At 24.1% G+C, this 16,463-nt stretch overlaps 1 protein-coding gene across 1 annotated transcript in view; it reads left to right on the forward strand.

Annotated features, from left to right (window-relative positions):
- Positions 1-16,463, forward strand: part of LOC111617359 (probable phospholipid-transporting ATPase IA) — a 231,157-nt gene that overhangs the window by 88,207 nt on the left and 126,487 nt on the right. Inside the window, exon 2 of the mRNA XM_023358665.1 lies at positions 14,176-14,290. Coding sequence (XP_023214433.1) covers positions 14,176-14,290 — 115 coding nt within the window. The remainder of the gene's footprint in view (positions 1-14,175; positions 14,291-16,463) is intronic.

The following is a 16,463-nucleotide window of genomic DNA, read 5'->3' on the forward strand; positions in this document are numbered from 1 at the left end:
CTCTCGGTTAATTAATAGTGTTTTTAGTGATGACGAAGAAAACATTGTTTAATTTATATTAATATGTATCACTTAAAAAAATTTTAATGAAGAAATTTATCTTAATTATGAAAATATACTAGCATGTTTTTTAATTTTTGGAACCTAACCCTCCTTTTTGTATTAGTTCTTTGTTTCGTATAACACGGATTCGCATAACATGGCAATTTTTTGGAACGTAACTACCGTGTTATACGGGGGTTACCTGTACAGTTGTTATATTTATTGATGATTTTTAAGGTGATTAACAAATTTATTTACTTATAATAGCACATTATAAAAAAATAAAGATTATACTTCATATTTAATTATAATCTAAATATTAAATACTTGTACTGACTGACTGACTGAGTGAGTAATTGACTGATTGATTCATCATCACCCAGAGTAAATCGCTGAACCTAAAGGGATAAAATTTTGTACACAATTAGGGTATGTCATGAAAACATACACTAAGAAGGGATTTTTCAAAATTCCCCCACAGGGAGAGGGAAAGGATTAAAGAATGGCTTTTACTGTACTATTTTTGTTCTTAACTACGTTTTAGTAAGGTATGCAATGAGAATGCCCACTAAGAAGAGATTTTTTGAAATTTCCCCCGCGGGGTAGAGGGAGAGGATTAAAGCTTAACCTGAAGAACAGCTTCTACTATACTATTTTAGATGCAATTTTTTTGTATTCAACTACATTTAGTCTTCATTGAGTACTTAGGTGTATTAAATTGATAACATTTCAGACATTTTTATAAATATTTTTATATATTTTGATATTTTAATCAAATGTTCAAACTGTTTTAAATTCGAATTTGTAATTGCATATTGGTTTGATTATAGAACGATTGTAAATGTTCCAGAAAATTGATCAAATTGAAAATAGTTTGTTTGATTCTCAGCAATTCTCATTATTCTCAGTGGTAGGTGTTATATAACAATTACTATGGTTGTTGAAATACTGAATATAAATGGGGATTGCTTGCAAAATCCGACTGAAGTTGTGGGTAACAGCTAGTATTTCATAATTTTATTTTAAAGAATTTAGTATTACACTTAATTCTCTCTTTCTCTTTCTGTAATATTTTGAGAATTTTAATCAGAATTTTTGTTGACTACTAATTTAGTGAACTAATATAAACAACTCTTTTTTTTCCTGTAACTTACATTTGTGTTTTTTCATTTACTTTATTGACTTTATAAATAAGGCTTTATTTTCTTTTTTAATGTAGGTTATTGTTTTCTTTATTGATTGTATGTTTACTTTCAATATTTAATTTTAAAGCTTTAAATTCATCAGATAACAATACGTAAAATAATAATTATAATGCTAAAAACAGAATAAGTACAAAAATAATTATTGTACTATTATAATGTAAAAAATATATCACAAGTTGGAATAGAATTAATTCCTGTTAAAATACTGTTTTATGTAAAACATTAAACATTGTTTTAACAGATTATGTATACACATACATTCCAGTCAGTAAATTCGGAAGTTATAATAAAATTAAAAAGCAAAATATTTCCAGTAGAATTTAATTAAGTTAAAATTGAATTTTAATTTCCATTTAAAGTCTGAATTATATTGACAGTTATTCTATTCAGATTCAAAATGAAGTTTGTTTAGTTACTTTGTAAATTTTATCCAAAAAAATAATAATCCAGAGAAAATCTTGCAGTATTTTGTTCATTGATTTGGTTAAATTAAAGTATAATTTATTATAACATATTTTATTTTTGTTTTAGAGATTAGAATGCTAAGCTACTCAAATATCATAGTTAACAACTATGAATTTAGTTTTATTTTATGACATTTCAAAATAAACTTATTCTTTATGAGTAATAAATAGTAAAATTTGTGTATGTAAATAATGTAAACTTTATCTTCAAAATAATAAGATTTTAGATTAATTAAATCTAAGTTCTTAATTATTACTTTAAATTGGATTTACAGTATGTAATCTGAAATATTTAGAAATTATCTAAAAACATTTATATTAAAAATTTTTTCCTACATAAATCCTTTATATTTCATTTTTCTAATAATTTGTAATGTTTTGTTTTATACAAAACAAAAAATTGTATGTAGTTGTAAGGACTTAATTACATTTTGATTTGATCCAAAAGAAAGTGAAAAAAAAAAAAATAGTCATGGTTTAAGAAATAAATATTTTTGAAGTAAATCTGTTGAAAATATTTACTTAATAAACTGTTGTGTTTTTTCAAATCTGGTGACTTTGAATTTGAATTTTGTTATTAAGAAATTATGTTTATAAAGATCCTTAAGATTAAAAGATTATATGAAAAACTGACATTAAAATATAATTATAAATTTAAAATAAATGCTAGAAAATTTGTTCATTTTAAAAACAAAATTCCAGTTGAGATTTAAACCACTTATTTACAAAAGTTAAGTTTACAGAAACTTCATACAAGTTGCAAATTGATGATTATTATGATTATTTTTAAAAAAATATTTTCAAATATATATTTTTTTAATTTTAATCAATGTATAACATATTATATATGTAACATATTTAATACATTTTTAAAATATTTTATTAATGCAATTTCAAAATCAATACTCAGGATTTATTATTTACAGTGATGAAATATTAAAATATCTCTCTTTAAATATTTTAAATTTGTTAAACAGAAATATAAAAATATAATGTATAATTTATGTTATAATAATTTAGATTAATTTTTCTCAATGTTTTAAAGTATTTACATAATACTTAATTGACCATTTATTATGTTGGAAGCAGAGTTAGTCATTTGAATTAAAAACATTTATTATTGCTTTTTTTATATAAATTATATAAACTTATTGAAACATAAATAGAAAAATATAAATTATATGCAATTAATAATGATAAAATTTTATTTCTACTTTTAAATTACCGTACATAAAATTTCTCAATAAAATAAATTGTCTTCATTAATTAAATTTTATTATAAAATGCTAATTTGTAAAAAATTAATTTATATTATTGAAATAATTAAGCAATTTTTATTTTTAATAAGCTTGTATATTAATATAATTCTTGTTTAACAACACACTGCAGTTAAATNTTTCGCGAAAGTGTTCGTTATCCGATTTGTTCGTTAACCAGTCACCCACTGTATTCAAAACATTGAAGAATAATAAGTAATAGAAAATTTTGTTGAAAGTTTTAAATGTTCATCAAAATAATTTTAAATATTTTGATCATTCATTGTTTATCTGTATATAATATAGTAATTAGTGTTACTTGGATGAACTTGAATAATTGTATAAGAAATTTTAATTGAAATAATAGAGTAATCATAATATTAATATTAATGTAAGAAATAATATTTGTTTATAATAATAATTATTTTTTAAATATTTTTTTAAATTGTAAATTTTTACAATAATTTTTAAAATTTTAAAAATATCTCTTATTTGTTTTTGATTTGATATTGATATCATTTTGTTACACTTCTATATATATTATACAGTATATAACGTTATTAGTTCAGAATATTTTATTTATTTCTTGGCAATCATGAAAGATTATGTTATTATGCAAGCAAATTATTACTTTTTTACTGTGCAATGCCAAGGACGCAATAGATCTCAACAGGGCCCCAGGGGTATAATCCATTCCCATCAGGCAATAGATTCCATAGAGACTTAGTTTACATTGGCTCCACCATCCGCTCAACACAAAAATTGTTACGTGAGCATCAATTGGATATTAAAAATAACAGGCACATCACCGCCTTGTCGGCCTACATTACCAACCCTGAAATTCAGGCGGACTTCCAAAACACCAAAGTAATTAGACAGGCATTTCATATTGATCACATCCGTCACCTGGAGGCCTGGGAGATTTATAAAGCCAACATGGGGGGCACCTGCATCAACTTTAAAGATGGAGTAATGATCGTGCAGGCGTGGAGATACTTATTCGAAGAATTCGAAGTGAGACAAGCAGAGGGGTGAAACATGATACGTGCATTATTTACATCTCGGGCATCGTCGTTCCAACGGTCAAGAGGAGACACCGTTTAGTCACCACCTGAAGCAGACCTTGGTGGAGGTTGAAAACGTTTGTGAAGATTGTTATAGGACACAACACTGTTATAAAAAAGGTTTTGTGGATTGTTGTTACTCAACACAGTGTTAAGATTAGTAGTCGTTTTGTATTACTTTTTTGCATATATTCAGGTTTTTAATCATCAGGTCTCCATTATAGAATTTCATGTAGGAAAATTTAAATTAGCTTTCATAAAAGATTTAAATTTCACATTTCTAAAATAGATTAGTTGTTAAAAAAACTTGACAAATTGCCAATATCATATTGATAAATCTTTCACATATATATATATATGAGCTATTCTGTTAAATAGAAGAATCTAAACTAAATAAATAAATTTTAATGGGGAAATTGGATATGTTATAAGTTTCTGTAATGATCATTTTTACAACAGNTAATAAGCTTGTATATTAATATAATTCTTGTTTAACAACACACTGCAGTTAAATGTAAAAGCATGGAAAGAATGTTTAAAATTTACATTTTAATTGAACATTTGCATTTAAATACAATTGTTATTTTATTGAAGTGATGCAATATTAAACAAATGTATTTGCCTTATCTTGATTTAAAGGTAATTTTATAGTTTCTGAATTAATGCTAAGATATTTATTGTACTTTATATAAGTAATATACAATAAAAAATCTTTAAATAAATGTTAAATTAGATAACTTTTCTTATAATTAATCATACAGAATTAAACCAAACATTAACACTAAATTTAATATTTATGACAATAAAATTAATTGGATGTAATTTTAAATAACCAGTTCAATTAGATTTAAATGTTGGCTGAAATTTTAGCCTTGATGATTGTTTAATTTATTCTCTAAAATTTTTTATGCGAATATATAAATTAAATTGAAAGTTAAATTTACTTCTTGGCTAAAAGAAATCTTATATTTAAGCTGTTTTTAAACTTTAGTAAATTTAAGTTTCTTCTGTAAAATAAAATCTTATAATGTACTTAATTTGGTAAACAAATTTGCCTTAAATCAATATTAAATTTTTAATTTTCTATAATTAGTTCAATGCCAATACTTTATATACCCAAAACATTTTTTAAAATTATTTACTTTACATAAGAATGTTCTAAATAAATATTTGAAAAATATTTAATTTTTAAAATTAATTGTTACATATGTTGCAAAGAGAGAATTATTTTAATAATTAATTAAAAGTTAATGTTTAAATACTTAAATTAATTTTTGTTTACATAAAATAATTATAAAATTTTAATTTTATTTAGTTAATTAAAATTATGATTGAATTTTATAAATAGAAGTCAGAATAGAACAGAATAGTAATATTAAAATAAATTACTACTTAAAATAGAAGAAATGTTGACTAAGAATTCAATTAAGAAATCAGCTAAAAATTTCATTAAAGACTTAATGCAAATTCTTATTTAAATCTTTAGTTATGACAATTATTTAATTTTTACTATGAATTACTTCAATTAAGAAACATAGTGAATTATATAAATTAAGAATATAATTAACTTAAAGGGTTAGTTCAATTTTTATTCCTATACATGAATTATTTCAATATCTTATCTTTAGAGAAATGATTTTTATATACCAAAATTCCTTTTATACATTTTTTTTAATGTTAAATATTAATATTTATATGTTTAAATTCTTAATAATGTACAATAAATGTCACTTGTCTTCAGAGAAAAGACATAAAATATATAAAGTATCAAAATGTATTTCAATAATAAAATTAGTTTTCTTAATAATTAAAAATATGATGTTTTATGACATTAAAATCACAAAATTAATTTTTTTTAGTATATTCATTTTGATATTTTTAATTTCTACAATATAACAGTTTATAAGTAATTTTATAATCTAACAGCAAATAATTATAATATAAATATAACTGACAGCAATTTATTTACTTTAATATTTAAATCAGTTCATCTTTTTTTTCAATAAAATTAAGTTGTCTAATGTTTAAAAAAAAAAAAAAAAAAAGCAGAATANTTTCCAGATAATTTTTGTGAAAATTGATATTCACTTAATTTTAAATTAATTATAACTTTATAGACTTGTAAACATAAATACAGTATTTTTATTACATTATAATAATTGAAAACTTTAATTTAATGGTTTAAATTACAAGTAAATTTAAAAAGTATGATTTGTTTGATGAACAAACAGATCATACAGATTTTAAATGTATTTTTGTTAAAATTAAGTAAGCATATTATTTAAAATTTTTGAAATATAATTTTAATAAAAATTAGGCTAACCTTAGTTAATTTTGAGCTCTTATAAATTTTGAAGAAAATTGGATATTACCACTATTCTAACTCAGCTTTCATTGTTAATATGTAAAATTCATACAAGAATCAAAGTTATGATTGTATATTTATTTTGATCTTTACACTTTTTCTATTCAAAACACATCACATAATTAAGATGATGATATTTTGTTTGTTTTAATCTGTTTTTTGAAAATTATGATAATCCTTCAATACCAAATATGTAATTGTTTTAACTGTCTTATATTTAAAATAAATGTACAGGCTACCCTTATTTTACACCAGTTTGATTTACACCAATTGACACTAAAGGTGGTTTCAAGTTTCTTCAAAAAAAATCTCAAAAAAATTTTTTCTACAATGTATAGAATATTTTGTGCAAATACTAAATGCAAATATTTATATTTACATTTAGTATTTGCACTATTAATAGTAGAATTAGTAAATTTGATACAACATTTAAATGTGCAAAGAGAGGAAGAGATGAATGATAATGAACCAGTGTGTATAGTAAAAATAATAAGTACTGATGCTCTTAAATGAGTTCATACTAATGCCAACTCATTGATTGAAGTGTTGCAGAATGGATCCTGCTGGGAGTGAAGTGATTTTGTAAGGAGGAGTTTAAATAAAGCCTTATCATCTTGTTATGAAATTCTCAAGAAAAGGAAGGCATAGTAAACAATTTTGGATTCAAATTTTACAAAGATGTATGACCATTTTCAGGCTAATCCATCAATGATGGACTTACAATCATCACACGTCAACAAAGTCATCATCACAGAAAGTTGCATACAGTGTTACTCAGAGCCATATTACTCATAAGATTGACTAGGATGGAGCATAGTGGTCCCACAAGGAATAGGACCCATTGGTTTTAAAAGTATTTTAAAAATTGTGAATAGAAACCCTTAAAATGGATATAGGGTACTACAGTTTAGTATTCCCTACCAGGATCAGGCTGTCAGCTGTAGGAGGGGTGAAAGACCTGTCATACTAGAGAAGGCCCTAAATACCTAAAGCTTAGGTGCCAATTCATGTATTAATGGATGGCATCCTTGACAACGTGGCTGTACAAGATCAAAATAGTAACTATTGGGTTGTTTGGAAAGTAATTTCATTTTTTTTACCATTACGGATTAGTCATATTTTTCCCGCCATTTTTATTCTAACCGTATTATCATTATATATTTTGACAGCTAGCATTTTAAGGCTTATTTGTAAAAACTTTTGTTTGATTTTGTGCAATTGTTTATTTTTTGTGTCCCATCAAATATGGAAGATTGAAAGCAGCATTTTCAGCATATTTTGCTCTTTTATTACTGAAAAGGTAAGAATGCTGTTCAAGCTAGAAAAAAATTGTGTGACGTATGGAGATGATGTATTGACAGAACAACAGTGCCAAAACTGGTTTACAAAATTTCGTTCTGGCAATTTCAATATTGAAGATGCACCACATTCTGGATGGCCAGTTGAAGCCAATGAAAACAAAATAAAGGTACTGATTAAGGCAAACTGCCGAATAACAACACGTGAAATCACTAAGAGATTAAATTTGAACTGAATTGAACTGTTTATGATTACTTGAAACAAATTGGTTTCGTTTCAAAGCTTGATATATGAGTTCCACATGTTCTTAAGGAGAGATGCTCTCTTTGGTGGGATTTTAAGGAAAATTTTTTTTGAGCTTTTACGAGACAATTTAACAATTGATTCGAAAGTGTACTGCCATCGAGTAAACAAATTGAGTAATATCATCAAACAGAAAAGGCGGCCAGAATTGATCAACAAAACAGGTGTAGTGTTTTACCACGATAATGTCAAATTTCACACAAGTTTGGTAACTTGTCAGAAACTGTTATAACTTAGATGGGACCTGCTATCACACCAACTATATTTGCCAGATGAGCACACTCAGATTATTACTTGTACCAGTCTATACAAATTTTTTTTAACTGTAAGACATTTACTTGAAATGACAATGTCAAAAATCACTTGGATCAGTTTTTTGTAAGCAACGATCAAAACTTTTATGAATGTGAAATCATGCTACTACCAGAAACAATGACAACAGTTATTTGACCAAAATGGTTGATATATAATTCAATAAAATATTTATTTATTATAAAAATAGTGTGTTTTTTTTATGGAAAAAACGAACTTACTTTTCGAACAACCCAATATATAAAAATTGCATTGTCAATTTTGGCTATAAATAAATAAGTTACAATTTCTGTATTATTAATTTATTACTACTTTGTATTAATATTAGTAAAAATCTTGGTACTAAACATAGTTAGTATATACATTCATTCATGATTGCTTGGAATGCATCATTATTTATTTCATAATAAAATTGATTTATTTTGTGCCAGTTTTGTTCAGTCTCCTCCAGGTATCCAGCAAAAAATGATGGCAGCTTGTAATGACTAAGACAAAACCTTTCTCACTTCATTTCTAGCAGTTTAATCACTAAATACAAATGTTTTCAGCCATTTTGAATGGCCTTCTTCAGGTACAATGAGGTCGGTTGGAACGTTGGTTAGCAGATATTCAAACGGCCTTTAGTCTTAGTCATTTTAAGTGGTTCTAGCTTCAAATGCATAAAAGCAGCTCGTATCAATATTTATTTAAAACGAACTTGAAAAAAAGTTAATTCATTCAGCCTTTTATGATAAATACAATTTTTATCTAATTAATTTTATTTTAAAATTATTTATTAATTCATTTAATGCTTTTGAACAGTATAATTTTTGCATGTTAATCAAGTATTAATGTTGTGTAATATATACAGTTTACCATTATTCCAAATTTAATTACACATTTCAAATGCACGATTAAATTAAAACTTTTTAAATAATTGAATTAGTCAATTTTACATAAATATATATACAATTAAAACAAACTATATGTAATATTTATAATAGATCACAGTTTAAATTTAATTACTAATAAAACAAATACTGTAAATATTCATAGCATATTTATTATTAAGAATTACATAATATTAAAGAGAATTATATTCATTATATTTATGTATAAGGTTATTTATTCATAACTCTAATAATAAACACTCCATTTGTTGTTTCTGCATTTTAAAATCAATTGTTTTTATTATAACTCTGTGATACTTAATATTGAGGATGGCTGTCCAGTCATCTGAAAACATTTGATAAATAAAATATTCCTGTTGGAAAAGGCTAGAACTGCTATCATTGATACTTAATACATTTAACTAGCTATTATTTATTTTTAAAATAATCTATTTTAAGGAGTTTTGAATTTATTTATTAAATGATGCTTAATTTTTTGTAAAAAAATTTTTTTTTATATATTTCTTTGTCAGATTTTTCTAAAGATATAAAACATTGTCTTGGTAATATATTTAAAAGTATTAGTAACTTTTTATTCAATAATTTAAAGTGATATAAAGCTGCTAGATGGAGTTTTTTTAGTTTGGATTGTTTTAGTAGTATAAATTTCTTTGCTATATATTTTTTGCAGTAGTAAAGTAATGTTAAATTGAAAGCAGATAACATAGATATTCCACAGACCTGTAGAGTTATTGATTTTTTTTTTTAACTTTATTTTCTTTTATGCATTTAAAAATTCTGATGTAAGAAAGCATTTGAAAAGCTTTTGTATTGCACGTTTTAGAGATTTGATATTAAAAAAAAACTATTCTCTACAAATGTTTTCTAATGTATCAACATTGCAATAATAATAACTCAGTTTTTCTTTAGTATTTTTTGTTTAATCTTATATGTATTTTTATTATATTATTCATATACATGTATAATTTATATAGAAAAATCATTGATTTAAAATATTTGAAAATTGTTTTGTAGTTAATTAATATAATTCATAAAATTTTAAATAGAACTATTAAGTGTTCTGTATCAAATATGAATGAATCATTTTTGTTAGTTTTCTATTAATTTTAAATTATACGTTTACGAAAAAAAAATTATTTCATGTGAAATCTTAATGTGAAGAATTAATCAATTCTTTAAAACATTCAAAAAGTTATAAATTTTTAATATCATGTCAAGATAATTTAATAAAAAAATCTTATAAATAGATACTGAAAAATTATTTATTGCAGCTAATCCTTTTTACTTATCAATAATGCATATATGTAATATACTTTTTTCTTAGTTATTTTATTATAAATTTATTTTTCAAATATACTTTTGAGAAATCACAATTTATTTTGTTAAATAAATAACTAAAAATAAATTTTTTATAAACTTGAAAAATCTTTGTTTTTCTCATTATGTATTATATATATGCTCAATTCTGTCTTTATATGATAAATACATTCCTGAAAAATTATGTAAAAAAATAAAAGTATAGAAAACAATATTGTCCCTATGGAAAAAAGGAAGATTCCAGCCTATAGCTGGTATGAATAATACAATAAATGAGTTAATAAAATAGAATATATTTAAACAAAATATTTCAAGTTTAGTTAATAAATCAGAGGAACAATTACAATTAATTTATTAGCAAAATTTAATAAATATATATTGTTTACACAAATAGAAGTTTAAGAGTACTGTCTGTTGGCATTAATAAAGCACTTTATTAATGCCAATAGATAGTGTTTTTAAAATTTTCTGATAATTATTTTCTCATGCCAGATTCTTATTTGTTTGTATAAAATTTTAATTTTGTTTTATTTGCCTTTTTCAATTAAACACAATATAATTAAACACTAACTTTAACACTAAATGGTATAGGCATAGAAAAACTACTACATATTGAAAGGATTGGATTGAATTGATGGGATACAGTAATGCAGTATGTGGACATCTGCCTAGGAGAGGGAAATTTTCTGAGAAATTGGCCCTTATTTAGTTGTTAGACACATGAAGAAAATTCAGTAAACTCCACATGGCCAGTTATTGGTCATGTGTGAACTCTAACCAACTGAATGTATTGAGTGGTATTATCTACTTAGCCATTGGTGGACACCATATTGAAGGAAATCAGAAGAAATGCAATTATACATACATCAGACTTTAAATTAAATTTTTATNTGAAAAATCTGTTTTTCTCATTATGTATTATATATATGCTCAATTCTGTCTTTATATGATAAATACATTCCTGAAAAATTATGTAAAAAAATAAAAGTATAGAAAACAATATTGTCCCTATGGAAAAAAGGAAGATTCCAGCCTATAGCTGGTATGAATAATACAATAAATGAGTTAATAAAATAGAATATATTTAAACAAAATATTTCAAGTTTAGTTAATAAATCAGAGGAACAATTACAATTAATTTATTAGCAAAATTTAATAAATATATATTGTTTACACAAATAGAAGTTTAAGAGTACTGTCTGTTGGCATTAATAAAGCACTTTATTAATGCCAATAGATAGTGTTTTTAAAATTTTCTGATAATTATTTTCTCATGCCAGATTCTTATTTGTTTGTATAAAATTTTAATTTTGTTTTATTTGCCTTTTTCAATTAAACACAATATAATTAAACACTAACTTTAACACTAAATGGTATAGGCATAGAAAAACTACTACATATTGAAAGGATTGGATTGAATTGATGGGATACAGTAATGCAGTATGTGGACATCTGCCTAGGAGAGGGAAATTTTCTGAGAAATTGGCCCTTATTTAGTTGTTAGACACATGAAGAAAATTCAGTAAACTCCACATGGCCAGTTATTGGTCATGTGTGAACTCTAACCAACTGAATGTATTGAGTGGTATTATCTACTTAGCCATTGGTGGACACCATATTGAAGGAAATCAGAAGAAATGCAATTATACATACATCAGACTTTAAATTAAATTTTTATGACTGCTTCAATCATGGGATAAAGTCAGAATGAAAGACTGATTGATTATCACTACACATTTTCAAATAAGTAATAAAAAACAGCCAAATTTTTAAATTTATTTCAGCATGTGTGTTAAATGCAAATTCTAAGAACTTTTCTTTAGAAAGAGCAATTTTCTAGAAAAGGAAGTAAATATTTTATCTTAGAAATGAAATATTTAAAATGACAAATTATTGAAACATGTTAGATCAAAACAAATTTTGTAAAGAGAGAATTGAGTTATTTTCCAGACCATGTTAAATCAAAATTGTGTTTAAAAGTCTATATACTAACAGAATTGGATGTATTTAGCTCATTTAAATTTGAAGAACATTAGTGTTATAGGGATTTTATTATTCATCTTTTATGATGAATTAATAAATGAAAGGCATTTGCATATAATTTGTTTAAGATAAATTAATGATTTTGAATTTTTTGAGCATAAATTATTCTGTACACTAAGTACTGTTTCCTAAGTATACAGTGATATTATTTTTATAAAATATATTGTTTCTTTGCTTAACTAGAAAGAGAGAGTTTTGAAGTTTATCAACTGCATGTAGAAGCAAAGAAAATTGTAGAACTACTATACAAAATGTAGGAGTCAACATTTATTAACAGATAATGTTTTTTCAGGATTTAGATCATCTGTATGATAGGAAGTCCCCAAAAAAATTTTCTGTTAATAAATGTTGGCTTGTTCCCTTTGTATAGCATTTTTACAGTTTTATTTATCTTCCTATTAATAATGTATCAGAATTTACTCTGTATAAAATGTTTTTTATACAGAGTAAATTCTAATNAATTTCAATATTTTATATAAATCTGCAAATGAAAAAATTAAGATAAAAATATTTTTTTGCTTAAAATAAAATATAAGGATTTATTTGTAGAGTATTAACGATAAAAATAAATTATTGTCATGTATTTATAACTATTTTAGTTTGTACGTTACAAACATAAATAGAATATCTGTTATTAAAGTAAATTTCTATTTTCCTTCTAAAAGCTTCAGACTTTAAGTTAGCTTTATTCTGCAAGAAAATAAAATTTAATGTAAGGAGAATTATTTTATAATCATAGATAATTTTATATAATTTGTTTATTTAATTTTCTGAACTGAATTTTCATAATAAATAGTTAGCTTAATTGGAAAATAATTTTTGACATTTTCAGAACTTCTTTAACATATTTCTGATATATTGTAATATTAAATATTGATCCAAACTGTGTGAATCTAGTAGTAAATAATACTTTAAAAAATTTGCATGTCATTGTTTAGAATTGTTTATCATTACAATTATTTAACAGCTGTGTTTTATATTTCATTAATATAATGTTTGAATGAAATTGCATGAAAACTTTACATTATATGGATTTGAAATTTAGTTTTTTAAAATTAAAATAATAGATTTAAATACTTTAAATTTATGTGAAATATTTAATTTAAAATATTAAATTTATGTATAATAGAAGTTAATCTATTTTTAATTAAAGGCAAATAAATTTCTATAAGTGAATTTCTATTGAATATTATTTCTATATTTCAGATATTTACTTATGCAATTATTATCTATATATTGAGAAGGTTTAAATATTTAAAAATGTATAAATATACTTAGTACTTATTATCTTAAAATATCCAAGACCTAATAGAAATAGATAATAATTTAAAATTGTAATATTTAAATTAACAATGAAATAATTTTATTTCATTCTATGTACTTTAGAATTGTTTTAAACATTTTCTGTTATGAGAAAAAGAATGACTTGTATACTTAAACAGCTGTTTTTATTAACCTTATTGGCTATCCTCCAGTTAATAGAAGGTAGTCTGGAAGTGGCAAAATGCCACAAGGTCAAATGCCCAAAATCATTATTTTTTCAAAATAAATTTTTACATTAACTGCATTTTATTAGAAAATTGCTCAGAATAATTAAAGGGATCATATTTTTCAGATGACGATGATGATGATCAGACTTCAGGTATTACTGAACAGCCAGACATTACTGAACATAGAGTTATTTCAATAAATGCACCACAGAAACAAAAATTTTGTTCAAACAGAATAAGGTAAATCTATTTGAATATGAAGGATCTTTATTTTTAAATGCATTTAATAATATTTATCCAGACTTTTCCTGTAAATTTAATGAAATAAATAAATATTTACTGAATAATAATAATAATAATAATAAATGGATAAATTATTTTTTCTATATTTTATAGTTTAAGTTGATCTGGTAATTAATTAAATTAGTGTTTGATACATTATTAAATTTGACAGTTATTCGAAATCATATGTAGTACATTTAATAAGGAAAAAGATTATTCAATTTATTATATAGCAGAATTTGTTTTGAAAATATTTTGTTAAATTATTGATCATTTGTTTGTTAAGAAGCTGGCACTTGAATAGTACTAAAAATATTTTTGGTGTATGATTTTTTGGTTCAATAACAGTTGAAAGTTTTTTTAAACAGCATAAATTGAATCATTTCTCAGAAAATTTTTTATTAAAAAAATTCTAATTTTTTAAATAATAATTTATAAAATATCTTATTTATCACATGTGGAAAGTTCAACATGTATTTATGTGGTTATTTTGTTTTTTAAATTACAGTATTTGTATTCAGAATATTTAAAATATCTAGATTTAGTTATTTTTTTTTATTTTTAGTTTTTGATATGTTATGTTGCAGTATCAAATAATTAAGATTATGATGGCATAACCTTTAATATTCTGTATAATAATTTTATTTTTTTGAAAAATATTTTATGATTTATTGACAAGCTATATGAAACAGTTTAAGTGACATTTCTTTAATTAACTTTTCTTCATTTTTTTTCTGCTTTGTTTAATAAATAAAATTTTATTGAAAATTATTACATTATTTAAGAATTTATATTTATGCAATAGGACTCTTTATTTAATAAATATTAAATAAAGCAATAAATGTAAGCAGTTCTTATTAAATAACTACAGTAAAACTCCATTCATTTTAATTTCCAGAATATCTGGATTGGTTTGAATAGTCATTTCTATTTAAATCTTTATACATTTTATGGAAAAATTATTACTTTTTACAGTGTTTGTGAGATCATTGAAACATTATTTACACCCTCAATATGTATGTACCAGTACCTATGTAAGTCATCTCATACTTGTAAGGATAAAAATACATGCTGTTTATATGTACTGAGTAATTTTAATGTTCCTATTGTTTTCAAGTTAGTAAATCATGTGAGTTTATTTTCAATCATTAATGTGAGATTCTAGCCGGGGATACGGAGTAGTTTATTACTTGAGTATCACTTAATCGGCGTCTATTCCGTGAGAATAGTTCTGAGTTGTCAAAAAGAATGGCTTTTCCTCATTCAAAGGAAATTCGAGTGCGGAGGCACTTACAGTTGAATATTTAATTTAAAGCGGAACTAAAGGATTTCACAATTCTTTGTTCCTACGTCAGGTTCCCGAGACCAGTTAATCATATTTAGATACGTGGGTTAACACGTGTGTGGAGATAATATGTATGTGATTCAGACATTGATGAGACATTTCTTTAATCCAATAAATAAAGATTTAATAAAATAAAAGTAAATAAAATTACACAAATGGAATAAATCAAAATATAATTAAACGAATGAGACAATGGATTAATTAAATATACGCTTCGAGAGAGAGAGCTCACAAATTCATTTATATTCACACTACCTCAAAGTTTACTTTATCTTTATGTTCATCTGTATTCTTGCTGATCTCACTTCGTTGCATGGAGAGGTCTTGATTTGGCCCAAGATTAAATGTTTCTTCTTTTATTCCTAAATTAACTCGTTATTAACTTGTCTGAATACGACTGAGTGTTGTGGAGCAATTATGGATTATGTCGGTCTTATCTGAGATCCTTTTCGTACTCCTAACTAAGGGCGTTGGCCTTCGGGAGCGAATATGGGATACCTCCTTTCTCTATGAGATCTTCGGAAGTACTCCCCGAATCATGCAGATCTTTGACTATATCTCATGATTTGTGACTAATCAGCTGATTTGTCTTCACTCACGTGAACAGATGAAAAGGGGAATTATTGAGGGGTCGACAATTCCCAGTGTGGTGAGATTTGTGATAGATAAGTGGAAAACAAAGGTGCTTCAACTTCCGTTAAAGGAAGTGGCTGTTTTATCAGTTTTCCCATGTTAGAAAAATGATAATTTCACACCAAAATGAAAGAATATTTTACTACAAAGATT

The sequence above is a fragment of the Centruroides sculpturatus genome, unplaced genomic scaffold, assembly GCF_000671375.1.
Source record: "Centruroides sculpturatus isolate CEXI.00-Female unplaced genomic scaffold, Cexi_2.0 scaffold118, whole genome shotgun sequence".
Taxonomy (NCBI): Eukaryota; Metazoa; Arthropoda; class Arachnida; order Scorpiones; family Buthidae; genus Centruroides; species Centruroides sculpturatus.